The 23,230-nt window shown below is 41.1% G+C and overlaps 1 protein-coding gene across 1 annotated transcript in view; it reads right to left on the reverse strand.

The window, feature by feature from the left end:
- The window catches only part of LOC134209849 (zwei Ig domain protein zig-8-like), a 374,125-nt gene that overhangs the window by 102,735 nt on the left and 248,160 nt on the right, over positions 1 to 23,230 (reverse strand). Inside the window, exon 4 of the mRNA XM_062685871.1 lies at positions 17,715 to 17,863. Within this exon, the coding sequence (XP_062541855.1) occupies positions 17,715 to 17,863 (149 nt within the window). The remainder of the gene's footprint in view (positions 1 to 17,714; positions 17,864 to 23,230) is intronic.

Below are 23,230 nucleotides of genomic sequence, written 5' to 3' on the forward strand. Positions count from 1 at the left end.
ATTTCTCAATTACTTGGATTTTCACCAGTCCAAGTAATTAAGATGAAAAAGAAATCCCATTCTGGCACTTCCCAGAGGGGCATTTCTCAAGAATTTTATTTAGTTTATTTTAACAAAAGTGAACTAAATAATATGAAAAGTTTGGAAAAGGCCTGTATTATGTCTCATGTCCGTGTTACATGAGAACATTTCCGCAGGCCTGGGGGAAATTTCCAAAACCCCACCCAGTGCCGTAAGTGCCAAAAGTGGGGTCATGGAACCAAACATTGTCACATGGATGCTAAATGCATGATTTGTGGTGGAACCTCTCACGCCAAGGACGCATGTCCTGTGAGAGAAGATTCCAATAAATTTAAATGTGCAAATTGTGGGGCAATCATAAATCCAATTTCTGGGAATGCCCTTCACGCAAAAAAGTTTTGAATTCCCGTGCAAAATTGATGACGGAAAATTCCAATCGGATCCCAGATTCGACGGGTAGAAATTTTTCAAACGCTCAAATTTCGAAACCGGTTACCGGTCGAGCAATTCATACCCACCACAATTCACAAACAAATTTTGCCGCTCGACAACGGGTAGCAAGCACTTCAGTAAATTCCAATTTTTCGAATGTACTTACGTATGCAAACATCGCTGCTGGTAGACAAAATTTCTCTTCTCAAAATGAGGTTTATACCCATGTCCCAACGGAAAATAATGGTCATGTTGCCGATTCAGGTAGCATGACTGCTTCCGATTTTGATTTTTTAACTGAACAATTGCATCACATGATTGATGCAATGTTCAAAGCAAATACCATACCAGAAGCTGTTCAGGTTGGTATAAAGTACACACAAAAAATTGTTATCAGACTCCGTTTCAATGGATCCAAATAATTGTGTGAAAGTTCTAAATTGGAATGCCCGCTCTCTAAAGGGTAAGGAAGATGAATTATTCAACTTTCTTTCAGTTCATAATGTGCATATTGCCAATATAACTGAAACGTATTTAAAACCAGGACTCTCCATTAAAAGAGATCCAAACTATTTTATCTACAGAAATGATCGTCTTGACAGCGCCTGTGGTGGGGTCGCCATTGTCATTAATAGACGTATCAAACATAAATTATATTCTTCGTTTGAAACCAAAGTTTTTGAAACCTTGGGAGTTTCTGTTGAAACAAATTTTGGACAATTTTCCTTCATTGCAGCCTACTTACCTTTTCAATGCAATGGGCAGCAAAAGAATTTGTTGAAAGCTGATCTTCAAATTCTGACTCGCAACAAATCAAAATTCTTTGTAATTGGTGACTTCAATGCCAAACACCGTTCATGGAATAATGCTCAAAGCAATTCCAATGGTAAAATTTTATTTGAAGATTGTTCTGCGGGATATTATACTATTCAATATCACAATTTTCTTCCAGTCGAAATCCTTCTACAATTGATTTAGTTTTAACGGATTCAAGTCAGCTGTGTAACCAATTGGTAACTCATGCTGACTTTGACTTTGATCACCTTCCTGTGACATTTGAAATCTCACAAGAAGCCATTTATAATCTAATCAGCTCTACTTTTAATTATCATAGAGCTGATTGGGATTTATATAAAACGTATATCGATAGGAATTTTGATGTTGATATTCCTCTCGATACCAAAAGTGATATTGATAATGCTCTCGTATCTTTGACAAATTTAATTGTCGAAGCCAGAGGCATTGCAATTCCGAAATGTGAAGTTAAATTCAACTCCATTATTATTGACGACGATCTTCAGCTACTGATCCGTCTTAAAAATGTGAGAAGAAGGCAATACCAAAGAACTCGCGATCCCGCGTTGAAAGTTATTTGGCGAGATTTGCAAAATGAAATTCGCTATTCTGAGAAATACCAACTTTGAGAATAATGTCTCGAAGTTGGATCCCAGTTCGAAACCCTTTTGGAAATTAACAAAAATTCTTAAAAAACCTCAAAAGCCAATTCCAGCGCTTAAAGAGGGAAATAAAATTTTATTAACAAATGGCGAAAAGGCTCAAAAACTTGCTCAGCAGTTCGAGAGTGCCCATAATTTTAGTCTAGGTCTCACTAGTCCAATTGAGGATCAGGTTACACGGAGCTTCGAAGGCATTCTCAACCAAGATAATGTTTTTGACCCTTCGTTGGGAACTAATTTGGATGAAGTGAGATCTATTACTAGAAAATTTAAAAATATGAAAGCCCCGGGTGATGATGGTATTTTCTACATACTTATCAAAAAACTTCCTGAGAGCTCTTTATCCTTTTCAGTTAATTTATTTAACAAATGTTTTCAATTGGCATACTTCCCAGATAAATGGAAAAACGCCAAAGTTGTTCCAATTTTGAAGCCGGACAAAAATCCAGCTGATGCTTCTAGTTATCCTTAATCAGTTTGCTTTCTTCAATAAGCAAACTGTTTGAAAAGATTATTTTAAATAGAATGATGGTTCATATTAATGACAATTCTATTTTTGCTGATGAACAATTTGGTTTTCGCCATGGGCATTCAACCACCCATCAGTTATTAAGAGTAACGAATTCAATTCGGCTCAATAAATCTGAAGGATATTCGACTGGAGTTGCTCTTCTTGATATAGAGAAAGCATTTGACAGTGTTTGGCATGAAGGTTTGATTGTAAAATTGATGAATTTTAATTTTCCTCTGTACATCATTAAACTGATCCAAAATTATTTATCAGATCGCTCACTGCAGGTAAACTATCAGAATACTAAATCTGATAGATTACCTGTAAGAATAGTGTCCCCAAGGCAGCATACTGGGGCCCATATTGTATAACATTTTACTTCTGACTTACCTGATTTACCACCAGGGTGTCAAAAATCTTTGTTTGCAGATGACACGGGCCTTTCAGCCAAAGGGCGAAGCCTTCGTGTCATTGTAGTAGATTGCAAAAAGTTTGGATATTTTCTCCACTTACTTGCAAAAATGGAAAATTTCCCCGAATGCTTCCAAAACTCAGCTTATAATTTTCCCACATAAGCCGAGAGCTTCTTATTTGAAACCTTCTAGCAGACATATTGTCACTATGAATGGGGTTCCAATTAATTGGTCTAGCGAAGCTAAATATTTAGGACTTCTGCTAGATCAAAAATTAACTTTTAAAAATCACATTGAAGGCCTTCAAGCCAAATGTAACAAATATATTAAGTGTCTATATCCACTTATAAACAGAAAATAAAAACTTTGTCTTAAGAACAAACTTTTGATTTACAAACAAATTTTTCGACCTGCCATGTTGTATGCTGTGCCAATATGGACTAGTTGCTGCAATACCAGAAAGAAGGCACTTCAGAGGATTCAAAATAAAATTCTGAAAATGATTCTGAAGTTGCCTCCGTGGTATAGTACCAATGAACTTCATAGAATTTCTAATATTGAGACATTGCAACAAATGTCCAACAAAATAATTTCGAATTTTAGACAAAAATCGTTGCAATCTTCTATTGCAACGATTAACTCCTTGTACCCTTAGTATAAAATAGGTTAAGATTAGTTTAAGTTGAAAACATTGTAATTCCTACATGGTTCAATTCAACCAACTGCCAGAGGCAATTGAAATGTATTAATAATAACTAAAAAGTAACATAGCAAATAAGGATGATAGTGTTAAGAAAACACGGAACACCTAGTCTAAGAGATGAATGCATGTATTAGATAATTAGCAAATAAAATTAGTTAAAAAAAAAAAAAAAAACAAATATTGCCCTCTGCTCGCTTTCAAATCGACTTCTATAAAAACATTCTTCATGCCTGCCGTATCCTAACGGAACTATCAATTCTATACTTTCGCCTCTAATGCTATCATGAACATGTACGTCCAAGTTTGGAAGATGATATTAGCATTTCCATATCATTGTAAATCGTTTAACTTCACGTAGAAGTAACACACACGAAATCATTAATTTATTATGTTTCTTGCTATTTTCTTGGATTTGGAAAGCATCTCTCGGATATAAAGAGAAATCCTTTGAACGCCGTACGAAATCTTGGTATTTCCTGTAAAAAAGCGGCTTTTTGAATGACTTGTGAAATTTTGTTCGCAAAAAGAAATGGAAATTATTTCATGTCAATTCATGGGTAAATTTGATGTAGGATATCCTCAGTTGAGCGAAGTCCGATGGGATTTGCGATCAATTAAATCTATTACACAAAAACTTTGGCAAAAAATGGAAATTTCCATTGACGCTTGGTGCGATTTGGCAGATCAGAACCCCGAATATTTGGGAATACCGAGTTTGTTGATTGTGGTGCAGAGTTCTCACTTGGCGCTAGTGGACACTCGCGTACCGACTTTGGAAGCTAAACATGATCGCGGAACACAGCGGACATTCACGGACAGAATGGACGATTTATTTAATTAACATAGCTGAACGTATTTACACATAATGTTGATGGTCAAGTAAATAAAAACAAAGTAGGGACACGGCAGGTATTTTCGTCTGTTCGTCATAGTCTCGAAAACCAATAAAAGAGACACTTTTTTGTAAAACTCATACGTACCAAATCGTAAGCTCAGGAGAAACGTTCTGCTATAGTGGAGTTTTAGCAAATGTACGTTGCTTTCGTTGGTTTTAGCCCCTATGACGATGGACGGAAATACCTGCCGTGTCCCTACATGAAATAAACATAAACTTCAACCGTGTTGCCAGAAGGACCAAACTGCCCTACTGCAGCACCACCTCACCGTTGTCACAAAGATCTCGAACAAAATGGTGCTTGGTTTCGATATGCTTTGAGCGCTTGTGGACCTCTCCGAACGAGCGAAGCTCAGGCATCTCTGATAATCTTCGTTTACCACTGTTGCTTCCACTTGTTCTTTACCAAAGTCTTTTAACAGTCGTCTAAGCCACACTACTTCGTGGCACGTTTCGGCCAGGGTGACGTACTCCGCTTCCATCGTCGAAAGGGTCACTCAACTTTGCCGACGACTGACCCAGCACTCTTGCGTAGAACACCACGTATCCGATTGTCGACTTCCGTGTGCTCGCATCTCCTGCCCAATCAGAATCCGAAAATGCCACCAACTCTTCTGTTTTCTTGGCTCCAAGCCTCAACTTCCATTCTTTGGTACCTTTAAGGTACCGTGTCACACGCTTTGCAGCTGTCCAGTCCGCTTCCATGGGGGGACATAGAGAAGAGCACCAACCACGCTTCAGTACTTCGTACCATCTTCGAACGGTTTGCTCTCAGCCCCGTTTCTCAGATAGCCCTGATCCATGTGCGTTCTTGCCTCCTACCCTTTGCCTCAAACTAATCGTGCAACCAGCTTATCGATATAATTGGCCAGACTGACACAGAACGTGTCATCCTCTTTCTGTACTTCCAGACCTAGGAAGTGCTTCACGTCGCCGAGGTCGACAATCTCGAAATGCCGACTCAGCTGCTTCTGAACACGGGAAATCTCCGCCTCACTTTCGGAACCAATGAGAAAATCATCGACATAAACGATCAGGTAAACTCTGATGTTATTTCTGGTTGCCACGAATAAGCGCGGATCCGCCGAACTTGCTTGGAATCCCATTTCCGTCAGAACACTGGTTAGCTTCCGGTTCCAGCATCGAGCGAATTGTTACAGTCCGTAAATACTTCTACGAAGTCGGCAAACGATCCTTTCCTTGCCGCAAACTTCGTAGCCGGGTGGTTGGCGCATATAGAGCTCTTCCTCTATGTCTCCGTAGAGATACGCGGTGCGCACATCTAAATGCTTCAGCACTATCCTCTTCTTCGCCGCCATAGACAGCAGGAACCGTAGTGTGGCATGCTTGGTCACAGGGGCGAACACTTCGTCGTAATCGACTCCGTAGTATTGCGTGAACCTATGGGCAACGATCCACTCCTTGTAACGGACCACTTCGTTGATTTCGTTCCTTTTGATTTTGTATACCCAACGACTGCCTACCACTTTTTGGCCCTTCGGAAGCGGCACTAACTCCCACGTCCCGTTTTGCTTGTGCGACTGAATTTCGCCGCCTTCCACGAATCTCGCTCTTCACTGGATACTGCTTGAAGAAATGTCGTTGGTTCCTCCTGCTGCTGCCTGACGACGCCTACCGCATAATTCGACAATCGGGTGGGTAGCATTCCGCAGGTGCGACGCCCTAATCTCCGTGGGCCGTTCACAACTTCTTCGTCATCTCCCTCCTGCTTCACAGTATTTTCTACATCATTGCCGTCGGTGTCATTGATGCTTACAATTAGTAGTGTGTGTCTTACCTTGAGCTTTTTTTGATGATTCCGCTAGCTTTAGCCGGTACAGACAGCCAGAGCGCTCTCCTACTATCGTTAATGAGACGATAGCATCACGGATCTCACATCCGTTAGCATTGAAAACGGCCGTGAAACTATTTGCGGTCAGTTTGTCCCACTCGTCAACGAAGGAACATATATAAATTTCGTTTCGTAAAAATTTGAATCGATTTCGTATAGTTTCGAAGACACGAAAGTAAATCTATAATTTGGGTTATTTCCAATGAAAAGTTCAAAATTCGTTTCGTTTCACAAGGAAAAAGTCTAGCTTATTCTGTTAAACAAGCTGTCTGGAATAATTTTGTTTTTGATTATATCTCTTTTTCTTCGATATTTAGAGCCGTTCGTCCAAACGGCATGTTCGTTTGTATTTCTCGGTTGGCCAAATTATGTTTTTTACCTTTCGGTTATATGACACACTCCGACCATACTCGTTAGACTCCGATCAATAAATTAGGTTTTCGGGTGATTCGGTATAAGCGAAATCCTTGGAATCTAGGATTTGGAACTAAATCTTTGAAAAGTTAAAATAATATTGGAGTTTTGGACGAATTTCATGAACTCCAAACAACAGTATCAACCAGCAAAGACCAGAAAATCAAGGAACTGAAAATGACTGGAGCAGGAGAATTGCCGAAAAAGGACCGAAACTGCAAAGCCCCTAGGTCCCTCATAGATTTGTCGCAAATTACTTCTATCAATCGATTCATCATTGTAATAATCGATTATTTTTTAATCGACAGGAATCGAGAGTAATCGATTAGTTAATAATCGATTAATCGGGATTTACGATATCTCCAGTCCCTCCGGAGTCGGAAATAGGCTTGATTCGGAAAACTTGTTCAAAAGATCGCCCTCCTACCAACTCACTGAACAAGCTGCAAGTATAACAGCTGTACAATCAAGGACCAAATCATCGAGAAGCTACGCGAAACAGTGTAAGCTGGCGCCTCTCCAAAGGAGCCAAACCCAACAATGCAAGTAAGCAAATTCCAAGGCACTGGAATTGCTGTCTCAGATCCACAAGAGATCCAATCATGGGTTTCTGGATCTAAAAAAGACGCAATAAAGGTTGCAAAGGAAGCTTTCACTCGGGCCAGGGTTGAGAGGGCTGTGAGATCTTTCGAGCCATTTAAGTCTCCTGGCATGGATGGAATATTCCCAGCGTTGATCCAAAAAGAGGAGAAAACACTGGTTCCACCCTTGGTTGAGATTTTTAAGGCGAGTCTGATTTTGGGGCACATACCTAACGATTGGCGTCAAATCCGGGCTGTCTTCATTCCGAAGGCAGGCAAGAGAGATAAAACCAACCCCAAAGCATTCAGGCCGATAAGTTTATCCTCTGTAATGCTCAAAATTATGGAAAAGGTACTATGCTAGTACATAAATCACAAATTTATGAAAGCAATGCCTTTGTCAAAAAACCAATTCGCTTATCAAAGTGGAAAATCTACGATCTCGGCACTACATACGGTAGTTCAAAAAATCGAAAAAACACTTAATGCAAAAGAAATTGCTCTTGTAGCATTTCTTGATATTGAGGGCGCATTCGATAACGCTTCTTATTCGTCTATAGGGTCAGCAATGTTGAGGAGAAAATTCGACCCATGCATTGTAACCTGGGTACATGCTATGCTAGCTAATCGGAAAATCTCCTCTGAGCTTAGCGGTTCATACATCACTGTTAAAGCAACAAGGGGGTGTCCGCAAGGCGGAGTGCTTTCTCCTTTGTTGTGGTCACTGGTGGTGGATGAGCTTCTAGACAGCTTAGAGAGAAGAGGCTTCGAAGTGGTTGGATATGCTGATGACGTTGTCATTATTGTACGAGGCAAATTCGAAAGTGTTATCGTGGAAAGAATGCAATCTGCCCTAAATCACACTTTTCCTGGTGTCAAAAGTATCAACTAGGCATAAATCCTACAAAAACTTCCATTATCCCTTTCACCAAACGGAGAAAGGTACAACTGAAACCCTTTTCTTGAATCAAACACAATTAGTTTATTCAAGTGAAGTAAAATATCTAGGTGTCATACTCGACGCAAAGCTTAATTGGAACTCTCATCTCCAATCAGTTGTGCAGAAAGGTCTCAATACACTTTGGGTTTGTTCAAAACCCTTGGTAAAAGATGGGGCCTAAAACCAAGTATGATCATGTGGATATATAAAACCATTGTCCGTCCCAGGACAACTTACGCTTCCCTTGTCTGGTGGCCTAACACTAATGAGGCTGCTGCAAGGGCTAAGCTCAACAAAATCCAACGCACCGCTTGCATAGCCATCACTGGTGCAGTTCGTAGTACACCCACTTTGGCCCTAGACGCAATGCTTCACCTGCCCCAGTTAGATCAATTCATAAAGCTGGAAGCGGAAAAAAAGTGCTCTAAGGTTAAAGAGAACAAAAACACTGCTGTCAGGAGACCTTACGGGTCACCTCAGCATATTAAATGAATTTGCCATAAATCCCGCAATAGGAATTTGTAGTGACTGGATGGAAACGGTAGTCAATTATGACTTACCTTACGATGTGTTCATTCCTTCCCGCCAGGAGTGGGAAGGAGGTGGACCAACGTTCCAACAGGCTCTATAAATTTCTTCACAGATAGTTCGAAAATGAATAATCTGACAGGATCCGGAATCTATGGCCCTACAACAAAAATTTCTGTCCACTTAGGACAGTGGCCCTGATATTTCAGGCGGAAATATATGCAATATTAGAATGCGTGTTATTATGCCTGAGGAGAAAGTATAGATTTGCAAAAATATGTATTTTCTCTGACAGCCAAGCAACATAAGTCGCTTAATAACTACACTTGTAACTCAAAGCTAGTGTGGGAATGCATTCTGGCTTTGAAAAACTTATCCATACGCAATCGAGTCTACCTATATTGGATCCCAGGACATACGGGTCTAGAGGGAAACGAGATTGCTGATGAGCTAGCCAGGAATGGATCTAATGAAAGGTTCATTGGCCCTGAGCCCTTCTGCGGGATCTCAGACGATGCTCTGTAAAAATGGAACTGAACAAATATGTGGTCAGTCAAATCACATCAAACTGGAATGCACTTCCCCATACGAGCCAATCCAAAAGGCTCGTAACGATTAACCCCAAGAAAACCCAACAACTATTAGGTCTCAACAAAAGGGATCTCAACATCTACACCGGTCTAATAACTGGACACTGCCCAGCTGAGGCATTCCACGGGGGCATGTCAGTCGATCCTGAGCGACCATTTCGAAAATATTTGAAACTCTGCACAGTTTTTCAATTTCATCTAAATCGTCATTTTTCGATATCAAATCTTCATATTGAGTCACGACTAACTTTTCAAAAGGGTGTATGTGAAAATGGTTCAAAAATATTTAAAAAGCTGCACAGCAAAAACGGAATGTTCGATTGTTATGATTTTTTTAGCAAAGTTAGACAACTAAATGGTGATTCTTAAGAAAATGTGCACAGTAAAAAAAAAATTTTTTTTTGCCTTTAAAAATATCATTTTTGTCACAAAAACTCAAATATCTCAAAACCCTATTTTTTTTTTACTAAATGTGAAAATTGTGAAATGTTTGAAATGTCATAACTTTTTTGTTTATTAGTTTACCATCACCAATTTTTATGGTAGATAGCTAATATAATGGACCGTTTTCCCTAAAAAAATTACGTTCGAAAAAAGATAGGGTTTTGAGATATTTGAGTTTTTGTGACAAAAATGATATTTTTAAAGGCAAAAAAATTTTTTTTTTTACTGTGCACATTTTCTTAAGAATCACCATTTAGTTGTCTAACTTTGCTAAAAAATCATAACAATCGAACATTCCGTTTTTGCTGTGCAGCTTTTTAAATATTTTTGAACCATTTTCACATACACCCTTTTGAAAAGTTAGTCGTGACTCAATATGAAGATTTGATATCGAAAAATGACGATTTAGATGAAATTGAAAAACTGTGCAAAGTTTCAACTCAATAGAAAATCATGAATTAAAAATTTTCTTAAATTTTGATGCTGTTGCTTGGAATCGCTCCCCTGCAGATACCATCTACAAAAGATCGGAGCAATCCAAACCTCAAATTGCCGCTTCTGTGACGAGGAGAGAGAAACATCAGAACACATCCTCTGCTATTGCAGTGCACTCACCCAACGTAGGTTCAAAGTTCTCAGCAAGGCCTTTTTAGGGCCTGCTGACATATGGATCTTATCCCCCAAGGACGTGGTTGGCTTCATAAAGCTAGTCTCGCCAGAATGGGGGAGTCACATACTGTAACTCAGGATCTCTATTCATCAATAATAGATGGTCTTGAGTTCAGTCGATACCAAGGTATCTCAGTGACAAACATGTTACTGAGATAACTTGCGTATTTCACAGCAAAAGGGTATATCACAATAATCCTAAAATCTGGACGCAGTGATCTTCACCCGAAAAAAAAAGCAAGAAATTTGGCAAAGGAAAAAAAACACGAGCATCGACAGCGACGACATTTTCACGGACTCTCCTGGTACTATGGACACAAACCCATTCTAACAAACACCGAAGCGAGGATGCGATGCTAGTAACTCCGGCGAATGCGAGAAATTTAATGCTGCTGTACCGAAACCAAAACGTGGAGGGTATGAAGTAAATGGTTTAGTAAGGTCAGTCAGCCCTTCTCATTAGTTTAATCCTATAGGGTAACCGTACCCTTAGTGGAGGTAGAGGGGTTTTAATGAGATTTATCATATTTATAGACTTTACGATGGTTTCAGTTGATGCGGAACTTACCTTAAGATTTCGCTTGAAAAACTATTGAAAACAATGATTTTCCTTAACAAAATTGACTCCCTTGCACCTATAGTGGTGCAACTGTACCAATAGTGGCGAGTCTCATAAGAAACCAATGGATAGCACCACTATTGGAACCAAAATTAATTTTTACCGTCACTAAAGGAACAGTGTACCCATAGTGGTGCAAGCAATATTTGGTTATTTTTGATGTTAAATGGCATCTATCTCATTTTTGTTAGCAAATTTGTTAGTTTATCTATTGACTAAGATAATAAAGCAGTAAATATCCCATAATTATCAATTTTTGAAAAATATTTTCTTTTGTGGATCTACTAATACCTCCACTATTGGTACCGTTACCCTATTCAAATCCTATGATCTATCCATTTTTAAAGAACTTGAGCTTGAGCTTGAGCTTGATTGACTGCTCGTAGTTGCTACTCCATTATGACCAGATCAGCTGTTCTTGCACAGGGAACCAACAGATGTTTGCTTGGGACTAGCACACATCTTCAATGTACAAGAACTGGTGATCTCATTTGTTAGGTCATACTGGCGCCTGCCACGTCAGAATGCAAGTCACTCGCCCACTGCAAGCCGGATATACCTCTGCACTTGCCACGAGTTCATGCGGAATTTGTTGGAATTTCTGGGTTAGGTTGGAGAGGCAGAGGTCCGTCTTGGTTAACGAGCTGCCAATGTGATAGATAGGAGAAGGTAACTGATGGAATTTCTAATTGGATGTAGGAAACGAGCTCTATAAGTTCATTTCCAATTCTAGCAGATTACTGTTAGAATACTCAAATTGAAGGTATAGGAATAGTAATGGAAACGGTATGGAAGTCCATTTCCAGTTCTAGCGATTGCTAGAACATGAGAAATAAAGAGAAAGATACAAAGTAGGAGAATGGAACGGACCTGGGATTGAATTCACGACCTCCTGCGTATGAGGCAGAAGCAGTAGCCATATGACTACCAAGCCCGCTTCGAAACATGAGAGATCACGCACTGAACTAATTATTTCTATTACCGGCCGCGCAATGCAGAACACAATATTTCGTCCGACCACGCGATCGTTCTGCTGTCCGAAACATGAGAGATCACGCACTGAACTCTGATCTATCCATTTTTAAAGAACTACACAAAAAATGTGCTGGCTGATCTTTTCAAACGGGCACTCAAACTGCAAAACATAAACCCCAATGTTTCATCTCGAAAGCCCAAACAACATCACAGTCTCCGGGTAGCCGGGCTCCGGCAGTGCGGAAGCTACACCCCAATCGGAACTGGCAGACAACCTCCGATGCCGGGACCCTACTTTTACACAAGCTCCAATTTCAAGCCCAACATTGGGGTTCTTTCCTCCCCTAGGACCCGCGTCTATATCACCCACTTTACATAAACCGCAAGTTTAGGTACGGAAGACATTCCAGCATTTTTGCTGGACCCTCTGGGAAACTCCTAGTTTCCCATTTGTCAGCAGTTTCTCCTTCAAACCAATAGCCATCCAGGACCTGCTGCATCTGGTGGAGCTCAATGGGAGAGCACTCCTCCTCCACCCAGACTACTTTTGCCTCGCCGCCTACAGTTGTGGACTCTCGCCACCCCCACCACCCGCCACCCCCAGTCACTGTTCCTTCTCCTCCAGCATATTCAAGATCCACCCAACAAGCCGTCCAATCACCACCCTGGCCTTGCAGTGGAACATCAACGGATTTCTGAACAATTAAGGCGACCTGGAGCTCCTGGTTAATGAAATTAAACCCATAGCCATCGCTTTACAGGAAATCCACCGTACACTGAGGAAAACTGACGTATGATTTTCAATCAAACGCCTTATGAAAATTTGCCACAAGGAATCGGTATGAATTTCAATATGTTGCCTTATGAATGATGATTTTAATTTGAAAAAAAAAGTGAAGTGCGTACCACACGGAAGTGTACTGGAGTGTCGGACTCGACCATACCGGTAATACCGACTAAACTCCCTTGGGCTCCACCATCGTTTCCCCCAGGAACTACCTCGCAGTACTACTTCTGGGGGGATGGCAGTACTAAGCGTACTCGCTCATTATCTCTCACACAGGCACTCGTCCCATGCGAGACTGACTTGGGTGCTCGCACACCATTCACTCCATTTGAGTCTTACTTGGATGCTCTCCCGGGCGCTCCGCTGCCATGCCTCGAGGTGTCAATAGCGGTAACTGCCTGGGCCTACAAATATTACGCTACGACACTCCTGCCTCAGCATTAGCAGATCAATCACACCACTGCCGAAGCAGACCACACGCTACCCTGCCGAAGCAGGGACACTCCCCATGCACCACATGTGCACAACTGTAGGTGTGTGGGTACAACCCACTACTACCCTGCCGCCGAAGCAGCTTCTCCAAAGACCATTCGCTCCATGTGACCCTTTTTCGGGTGCTCACTCTAACACTCCACTGCAATGCCTCGAGGTGTCGATGGGTACCTCGACTCCTACCTCAGCATGTGCAGTCCATACTCAGAATTCTGCTGCGCTTCGAGGTGACAATAGCGGTGACACGCTATGACACTCCTGCCTCAGCACAACCACCCTGCCGAAGCAGCTCACGCGCTACCCTACCGAAGTAGGGACACTTCCCATGCCAATTGGCACTCCCTGGGCTTGTGCTTTTGAAGCGGCACACAGTCGCTTTGATAGAGTCTGATTACGGGCACTTGTGGTTTTTTGGGAGGGATTTTAGCAGAGCCCACTGCTAAATCCCACCACGCCCTAGGCAGTTCTCCCTGACTCGCAGACAGCTGGGGAGGGGTCGTCAAGCCCTTGGACATGGTCCATGCTGTCCCTGCTGTCCCTGCTGTCCCTGCTGGACGTCGGGGTCGGGGGGCCGGTATGTAGACCACATGCCCATCGACGCTTGATTACTCGGGAAGGTAACTGCGTATAAGAAGCACTTCTTCTTCTTCTTATTGGCATTACATCCCCACACTGGGACAGAGCCGCCTCGTAGCTTAGTGTTCATTGAGCACTGCCACAGTTATTAACTGCGAGGTTCCTAAGCCAAGTTACCATTTTTGCATTCGTATATCATGAGGCTAACACGATGATACTTCTATGCCCAATTCGATATAATTTCCAATCCGGAAATTGTCTAGACCGGCACCGGGAATCGAACCCAGCCACCCTCAGCATGGTCTTGCTTTGTAGCCGCGCGTCTTACCGCATGGCTAAGGAGGGCCCCTTAAGAAGCACTGTTGGTGGGATAATCAGTCGAAGGCACCCCTAGGGGGAACGTGTCTGGCACTCGTCGTGGTGAAACCACGCGGTAAATCGATCGTGTGACATCGCGTCGCCGTGAAACTCGTTGGGGACCGTTGCAGTAACGTAGTCACGCTCACGACCACGTAACCACAGTGAGCAAAGATACGAACCGGTTCGACGTAGTGTAGCCCAAACCCGACACTAGAGGGCCGCTACTCGTATGAAAACCGTGCAATCAAGTGAACCAGTACCACCCACGTGTATCTTGACGCCGTTGGACGTCACGGGAAGTCGATGGATACCATAAAGGGAATACGTTGGGGCAAGTAAACGAAACCAAAATTGTATGATACTAATCCTAGAGAATAAGAATGGAAAATTGTGAACGGGGAGGTGGAAAAACTATGGAAGGAAAGATTATTCTAAATTCTGCACTAAAGGTGCGCTAATAAAAGGAAAAGTATGTAATAAGAGCATAATTTAGCAGATAGACTTTTTGTTCAACGTAATATTCCCTAGCAAACTATTGGAGCTGAGTTAAGGCAGTATCGTTTTTTTTCGTTTTGAATTTAGTATAGGCTCTGGACTTGGGTGCCTTTTCTACGGACTGGAACCAACTCCACCCTGTAATTGTATCTCACATTTTGTTCATTTAAGATAGCTCATTCTGTAGTTAGACGGTTGAAGGTTTCGGTTGTGGATTGAAGTTTGGGATTTTGGAACTCTCCTTTGAGGTCTCACCGCCGGGAACGAGATAAAAAAGAAGTATTGAGCGGCTTCACGGCAAGTAATACATGCTTGCCTGGCGCTAAATTGGAGTTGTATGCAAAACCAATCCTAATTTATCGTCTACTCCCGTTTCAGCCCTTCACCGTCACTATATCGTCGGTCTATCTCCCCAATGGAAAAGTGGCTGGTCTGCAGAGGGGCTGACAGAAGTGTGCAAGGAAGTGCCATCACCGGTAATACCTCGCCTGGGGTAGTAGCTCCACAAACATCAGAGGCAGGCCGGTCTTCAACGCCCTTATTAAAGCCGGTCTACTTATTCTGAATGATGACTCAACCACTTTTCACAGAGGAAACGTGGAGTCGTCAGCCATCGACATATCAACGGCCTCGATGTCAATTGTGAACCGGCTGCTGTGGTCAATGGATGGTGACCCGAGGCAGCAACCACATGCTGATATCGGTGGCCCTCAACAACTTCCTAACCGAAGTAACTCGGGAACCCCGCTGGTTGTTTTGGAAGTGCTGACTGGAGCTGCTTCCAAGCCACCATCGAAAACTTCATGGACGAGAAGCCGTCGAACACAATTATCGAAGAAATATTTTAAGCTCTTTTTAGTGGAATGTATTCAACCGTCTAAGACGAGTTTAGTACTTTCCATTTAATTCCACTAAGTTTTGTTATCTTTACAGATACGTATTTCGGCCTCAACTGTGAAGCCGTCTTCAGTGTCTCGTACTTGACTCTGACGAGACACTGAAGACGACCTCACAGTTGTGGCTGAAAAACGCATCTGCAAAGAAAACAAAACTTAGTGGAGTTAAATGGAAAGTACTAAACTCGTCTTAGACTGTTGACAATAATCATTCATTCTCCGGGCAGCTGAAAAAAGCATCCCTAAAACCAGTCCAAACCAGGAACGCCGAGCACTCCATTGGTGGAGCGGCGATACCAAAACCGTTGTCCAGAAGCGTCGAAAAGCGCTGAGAGCCCGATAGCCCGGAATTGGCAATTCTTCGATTTTTTAACTTTATTAGAGTGATTCCTAAGTTGTTTACACGGGCAATTCTTTGGTCGATATACCAGAAATTCAGGAACGAGTGCCGTCAGACCGTGCGTGAAGCAAAAAAAAAATCGTGGGCAATCTTCCCGGACGGTATCTCTAGCGAACAAACGACAAGCAAACTGTGGATACGCATCGGTCCCATACAGGGCAAAAGGCGCTCGAAGGGAATCAACCTGTGCATCAATGGCTGAAGCACTTACCAGCTTGCGGAAAACTTGTCTTACTGGAAAACATCCAAAACGAGTGGATGGCTGGTACTCTGCCTGGGCAGTGGAAATATGGATCAAAAAGGAATGGCTCACCAGCGAAGCCGGAAGGTATCGGCCGATCGCTCTTACTAACGTTTCTGCCAAGTTCATAGAGCGAATGGTCAACATACGTTTTGCCGAATTTTTGGAAAACTCCTGTCTCCTGGATAATAGGCAGCATGCTTTCCGCGCCGTGCGAGACACGAGCACCTATTTCGCGTTCCTGGCTCAGATCACCACGTAGAACTAGCAAAATTTGACATTTTCAGGGCATACAATAGAACGTGGATACCCGGCATTTTGGAGAAGCTCAAACTTTGGGGAATCTCTGGGAACCTCATCCAATTCATTAAAAACTTTTTGTCCGATCGCTTCTTCCGAATGCAACTCGGAGCACGGACGTCTAAGATCGTGAAGGAGGGGATCTCCCAAGGCTCGGTCATTGCCGTAACACTAGCAAGCAGCGGTGAGCAAGGTTGCCAAATGGGTTAAATCCGCCGGGTATGAGATGTCTGCTGAGAAATCCATCGTCCCCGTCGTCCCCCGTCGAATGCAACATGTTGCAAGAAAATCGGTTAAGATTTTTGATATTTAGAAATGATTATTTGTAAAAAGTGCATTGATTTCTCAAAACTCAAAATTTTGCCAAAATCAGCTTTTTCCTATTTGTGCTACCCACGACTTGGAAAATGGAGGCGCCTCTGGATGGTAGTAACATCATCGTCATCATCATTTCGTAGTTTCGGACCTTTAGACTTATTAAAACATCGAGCACGAAAAAATAACACAACAAATCGATAAAAACTGTTGTAGGCGGACGTGGGGACGAGCGCAAAAACATTAAAATTTTAATCTGATTAGACTATCACCGCGCCAAACGATCGCATTGTGATTTGCAATCAGTGTTGGTGCGCAGGATGAAACAATCTGAAGCAATGCCCGCTGCTCTGCTTGGCGCGTTCCTCTTCACGTACAGCAGCACCGCACAGCTACGATGACGTCGTCACGTAGGTCTTTTTCATTATTTTTCGTAAAAACTTGTCCCAGTGTTTCCAAATTGTTTTTAAATAATGGCCTTCTAATGCCCATGTTAACAAATCACGGCGTAGGTACTTGACGGCTCAATTTTCCGAAAGCAGATTATTAACAACAAAAGCTTACAACTTGGTCATCAAGAGTCCCACTCAAGAAAATATGTTCTTTGCCATTGAACTTTCACCTTAATGGACCACTGCCGCCGACTTCAATTCATCACCGTGTTTCGAAGTTTTTCACAAGCACCAGTCCTCTTCCGAAGTCCCGTCCCATAAATCATCGAAAACAATAAGCGTGGAAAAGTTTTTTTCAATTCTTTTTCGTCAGGGTCGCCAATAGTTAGTGCCGTATAGGCCGGGTATGTACTTACGTCCTTATCGCCGAGCCGTTCCACTCGGCAGTGCAGGAAGCCAGTTTGGCCCACGGTAACGGTGATATTTCGCTGTACATCAAAGTCAAAGTAGGGCTGCAGACCAGCCGACTCCTCCGTAGTCAGCAGCATCGTCGAGCTCACGGAAACTGGCGATAGAGAACAGAGAAGGAAATAATGCTCGTTAGTCCTGAATGGGTCCGAAAATATGTTACTCGGGGATATAATAAAATTGAAATAAAGAATCTCTTTATGATTTTCCGCTTTATACTTTCGAATTAGATCATGCATATAGTCTATTGAACTGATTCATTTTTCGTAGCAAATGATCTTAATCGAAATTGTTATCGAAATTGTTTGGACATCGTAGATTAAAAATTTCAACAGGATTTTTCTATCATACGAAAGATAATGATGAGATACATTATCATTGAAATTCTAATCATTTCAATCCTTTCTACAGTAATAGTGAGTATTTGATTTGATGAAATATCCAGTTTCGCTGCAATTCGTACACATTTTTGTCACATAATCCGTTGGTGTGTTGCCTGTTTCATGTGCGACATGTGGGGGAGAAGACAAGACAAGCAAGTTTCCACAAGAGTGGGCAGAAATAAAAATCCCGCAGGACAACCATACGGCGTTTGAAGAGCGGTAAGTAGCCATCAAGAACAAGACTCAATCTTATTATATCTACTTGCCTTGTTGCGGTGTTCCGTTCGTCGTTAAGAACCGTACCATGTGAGCAGCTTGAGCGTACTTTTAGTGTGTCGATATATCAGCTCAAAGTTTTCCCACGGGACGGTTGCCACGCTAGAAAATCAACGTCTTGTTCTCATTTTTATGGTTCTTTGGCAATTTAACAGTGCCTTCAACTTGTTTCGTCAATCTGTTTATCTTTGATGGCCCTACTTACTGTGAGCACCTCTGGCAATAGCGTTTTTTGGTGAGCTGAAAAGCGGAAGCTCTGGTTCATACGCATAGTTGCACACAATGATTACATTTTCCTCTGTCACTTCCCCTCGCTTCAAAAGTGTATTTTAATTTTTTCTAAGAAACCACAAACTTACTGAAATTATGGTTCGTTTGATCTTGAGATGTGTAGCTATCGAAGCGAATAGAAACTTTTGATCGGAAAATGCCAGTAGGTGAAGAAAAATTATAATTCTCTTGTTGCAAAAGCTTTTTATCAAAAGCATTTATTTTTGGTTCAAGACTTTCGTCATGTATCCTCTTCAAGCTTCAATTCATCTTCAACTTCAAAGTAAATTTGAATTCAAGTTGTGACGTCGCAAAAAATCGAATATAGATATTATAGGCTAGATATTTTTACTGTTAGCTAGTTGAGCTAGGTTGAAATAAGAAGTTGATTTCCGTTCGATGCTATGTGATCTTCTGTTAGTATGAATGAGAAAAAGACATACACAAAATAGATTGTCACAACGAGACGGAAATAGTCAACAGCTGTCCACAATGCATGATTGAGTGTAGTAATGTAGCTGTTGCTAGATGTGTTGAAAACGTATATGTAGAGCAGAGTAACATATACTTTTGTAGGGCTAATGTTTGAACAAAAACCAACACCAATCCAGGCAAAAACGATGAAATTCCTACTCATTCTGTGTAGGTACTTGTTTTTTTTATAGAAACATAAACATCTGCAGTTAATCAAACAAGCAAAAATACATCTAATTGCGATTATTAACTGAAAAACTTTTCCATAAATAAACAACGGAAATGAGAAAAGTCCTTTTTTTGCGATCAAACCCATGAGAATTTTACTTTTTATCATTCCGCGCCAGTTGACTGTGGCAAGGCAGCCTTCTTCCCAAGTCAAGTCACTGCTCGACTCGCTCGCAGCTTCACTACTTAACAAACCCTTGGACCGGGGGTTGTTTGAGTGGCTTAACAATTATACTTTCCCACTGACTGCTGGCAGACATTTGCGCTTTTATTGTACTCCGCCGCCGCCTTATCAAAGCGAACCCACCCGGAGACGCTGCGGACGTGACGTCCAGAGCCCCGGACCCGAAACCCAAGGAAAAATACATTCGTGTGGAAAAGAGAACCAGTGCACGCGTGAAGAAAAAAGTTCAACCACCCCGCCCGGAATGCACGGTAGGAATTGGGGAAAATGGGGGTTGCGAAAGGGACATTTCTCCCGGGCACCGCGACTAGGGGGCGAGAACCCGCGAAAAGAAAAAGTTCAGTGTGAAATTCTGCACAACTTTGCCCATGCGGCCGCAGGCTTTGCACAAGAAAGTAAGAGGGTGAAGGATGCTGTGCAAAATGCGGAGAAAATTGATAAAATTGTTAGATTTGATTGGATGGAAATTTTTGCGATAATTGGTAAGCAAGGTTTGTGTTCCAGTTTTGATCATACTACACTTTTAATATCACCTGATTTGTCTTCCTTGTGTTCTGTTTCTTGGGGAATCGTATTATAGTTGAGTGTTCTATAGAACGTTCCACAAGTCGAAAATCCATCTCTTTATAAATTTGACGTAGCTTATCGATAAAATGTAATGGGCATAGTAGCGTAAAAACTTTGGGTCATTGTCAGAACTCGAATCCATTGAATTGACCCAAGAAACAAATTGGACCTTATTCGAATAGAATTGAGATCAGTAGCCCTAAGTGTATTTGTTCCGTGCTCTGTGCGACGAAAAGCGTGAAAGTTTTCTTAATGCTGGAGGGTACAGCAGTTGCAGCATTTTTGTGGACTTTACGAAGATAAATTGATAAACGAGCAAATGTCGCAGTGCTTGCTGTTCGAATTTATCGATCCCATTGGAAAGTTTTTACCTTTTCCCTCGGAACATTATATTTCAATTAAGGGGTGATTTGAACGGATCCAGAAATATTATATTCAACGAAGTGGACCATAAAAAATATTATCTATCATTGAAAGAATATTTCTTAACAATGTTTTAGAAAACATGAAAATAAAGAAAATCATTTTTTTTTAAATATTCCTCGTATGAGTTCAGGGAATTTATGGCAATAATTCTATCTTGGGTTCGCGCTGTGATTTTTCATTTCAAGTTTGTGCATTATGGAAATTCCAAGCAGTGACTTTGAATGTTCAAAACAGAAATTCTAATAATTTTACACATGGAAAATTCCTCGTAAGAGATTTTGAAATTTGCCACAGAAATGTTATCGACGGTACACATCGTGTTTGCCATCAAATTACCTGAAATTGTGAATAGCAGGTTTTGCGAATTCGACTAATAAACATTCAGAATCATGTGTCATAGGATTTAAGAAAATTTTAAAATTAATGACCACATAAACCATAGAGATGTTTTTTGAGATTCCCTTTCCCTTTTCGTTTCCATGAGATAGATGCATCTGAAACTACGATGTCTATAGATTTCTCTAAATGCTGGACCCCTTAAACCAAACCACTTGAGTTTATATAACGGATGTAGAAGAACAATACGACTAAACTTTTAGTATCCTTTTCGAAAGGTTTCATATTCCGTTTTCCGTTTTACTGGCATTTTAGACTCTGACAATACATCACTTCTTCTTCTTCTTATTGGCATTACATCCCCACACTGGGACAGAGCCGCCTCGCAGCTTAGTGTTCATTAAGCACTTCCACCGTTATTAACTGCGAGGTTTCTAAGCCAGGTTACCATTTTTGCATTCGTATATCATGAGGCTAACACGATGATACTTTTATGCCCAGGGAAGTCGAGACAATTTCCAATCCGAAAATTGCCTAGACCGGCACCGGGAATCGAACCCAGCCACCCTCAGCATGGTCTTGCTTTGTAGCCGCGCGTCTTACAATACATCAAGTCTCATTAAAGTCACTATCCAGTTTCATAAACTCAATATTTCATTTCCATTCTAGTGACGTTGCAATTTGCATCGCATTTGAATTATTAAATGATTATGTGTTCAATGTGTTGCAAATCAGAAACAAAACACATAAGTTGCAAAAATGACACTTCGGTTTATTGCTGTTACCACGTTGTTCCTTTCAGGTGAGCAGCATTTTATTTTTAACAGTAATTATAAATCATTTTGTTGTTTTTATAGTATACTTGAAGGCAAAATCATCAATAAGATTTGGTAGTGTGATGGTTACAGTTACAGGATTCAAATGTCTAGATCCATGGTTTCGATTTCCATTTCCATTACATCCTTACACTACACATTGCAATGGTCCCAGAGTCGAATCTAGCAAGACAAAAATATTTGCACCTAAACCATTAGTTTTAGATATAGAGTGTCTTTGAGAAAAAACAATCATATTTTTTGACAATTTTTTTCCTTGCAGTGACATTAGGGTGGTACCTATATTTCAGAAGTTCATAATATTGACTTTCTAATCTTCCGGTATAGAATTACGCAATGTTCCACAAAGTTGTAGAGCAATTATTTTGAGCAACTGTGCTGAAGAAACCCTTTTTCTATCACTTTTGGTTCACTAGTTATGAGCTTTTTCAATAAATACGTTAGGGCGGTCCCTAAAAATAGGTTTTCTTCCCATAACTTGTTATACATTCCATTGAACCATTGATCTATCCCTTATAACAAAAAAGTTTTTTGAGTTTTTCTATGAAAAACATGTTTTTTTTATTTGCAAATATTTCAAAATGGAGCAAACCGATTTTCAATCTCTTGATTCTATTCGAAAGCTCGCACTTTTCTTCGTTTTTGGTGAGAAAAATGAGAGAGGACCAATGTAGGACCGTGATAAACATGACAATTATGAGTGACGTATTAGTCAATACTACGCGTAAGATGAAACGTAGAGCATTTTCTCGGTTCACCTCGTGCGAGGATAGTATTGACGCTATATGTTTAAATTAATACTGAATGTTTACATACGTGTTGTGAGTGCCATGTCTTTTGTGTGCCATGCAAAACATCAAACAGAAAATCAGGCTGCTATGCATATTATTCTTAGTAGCCTGGTTTTCTGTTTGATATGTAGCGTTAAAAGTACGTTACGTTTGAACTTCAAAGTATAGTCTTTTTTACAAGCCTACCCTGTTTTGATTACATTTTTTCGGTATCGTCTGATGTTTTATTACTATATCACGTTAAAAGAAAACCTCCATAAGGTGTATAAATCTCAGTGATTTGCATTAAAACTCAAAATGTTATGGAAGGCAAGTAATAGGAAAAACATTTCTTGAACGCAGCAAATTTGGCAGAGTAGATTTTAAACATTAGGAAAAACTTCAAAACGGAAAACTTCGAAAAGGCGCAAATCTTCCTCAAGTACGAGATCAAAGTTGTAAAAAAGGGGTGGGTGGGGGTTGAAAATTGTCTTTTTCGGCGTTATGTAATTTGAAAATTAACCATGTTACATGAAAAAAACCATACGCTCTGTCGACCAGCCTACTTTGATCAATCTAACGTTTCTTTCCTTACGGAAATCGGTTTTCTTTGAATATATTTTTATGTATTGATTTTTGAGAGATACTTTGTATGGGTCACATTTAGAACTTTTAAAGGCACATCTTTTTGTTGAAGACCCATGGACCTATCTC

Source organism: Armigeres subalbatus, chromosome 2 (genome assembly GCF_024139115.2).
Source record: "Armigeres subalbatus isolate Guangzhou_Male chromosome 2, GZ_Asu_2, whole genome shotgun sequence".
Taxonomy (NCBI): Eukaryota; Metazoa; Arthropoda; class Insecta; order Diptera; family Culicidae; genus Armigeres; species Armigeres subalbatus.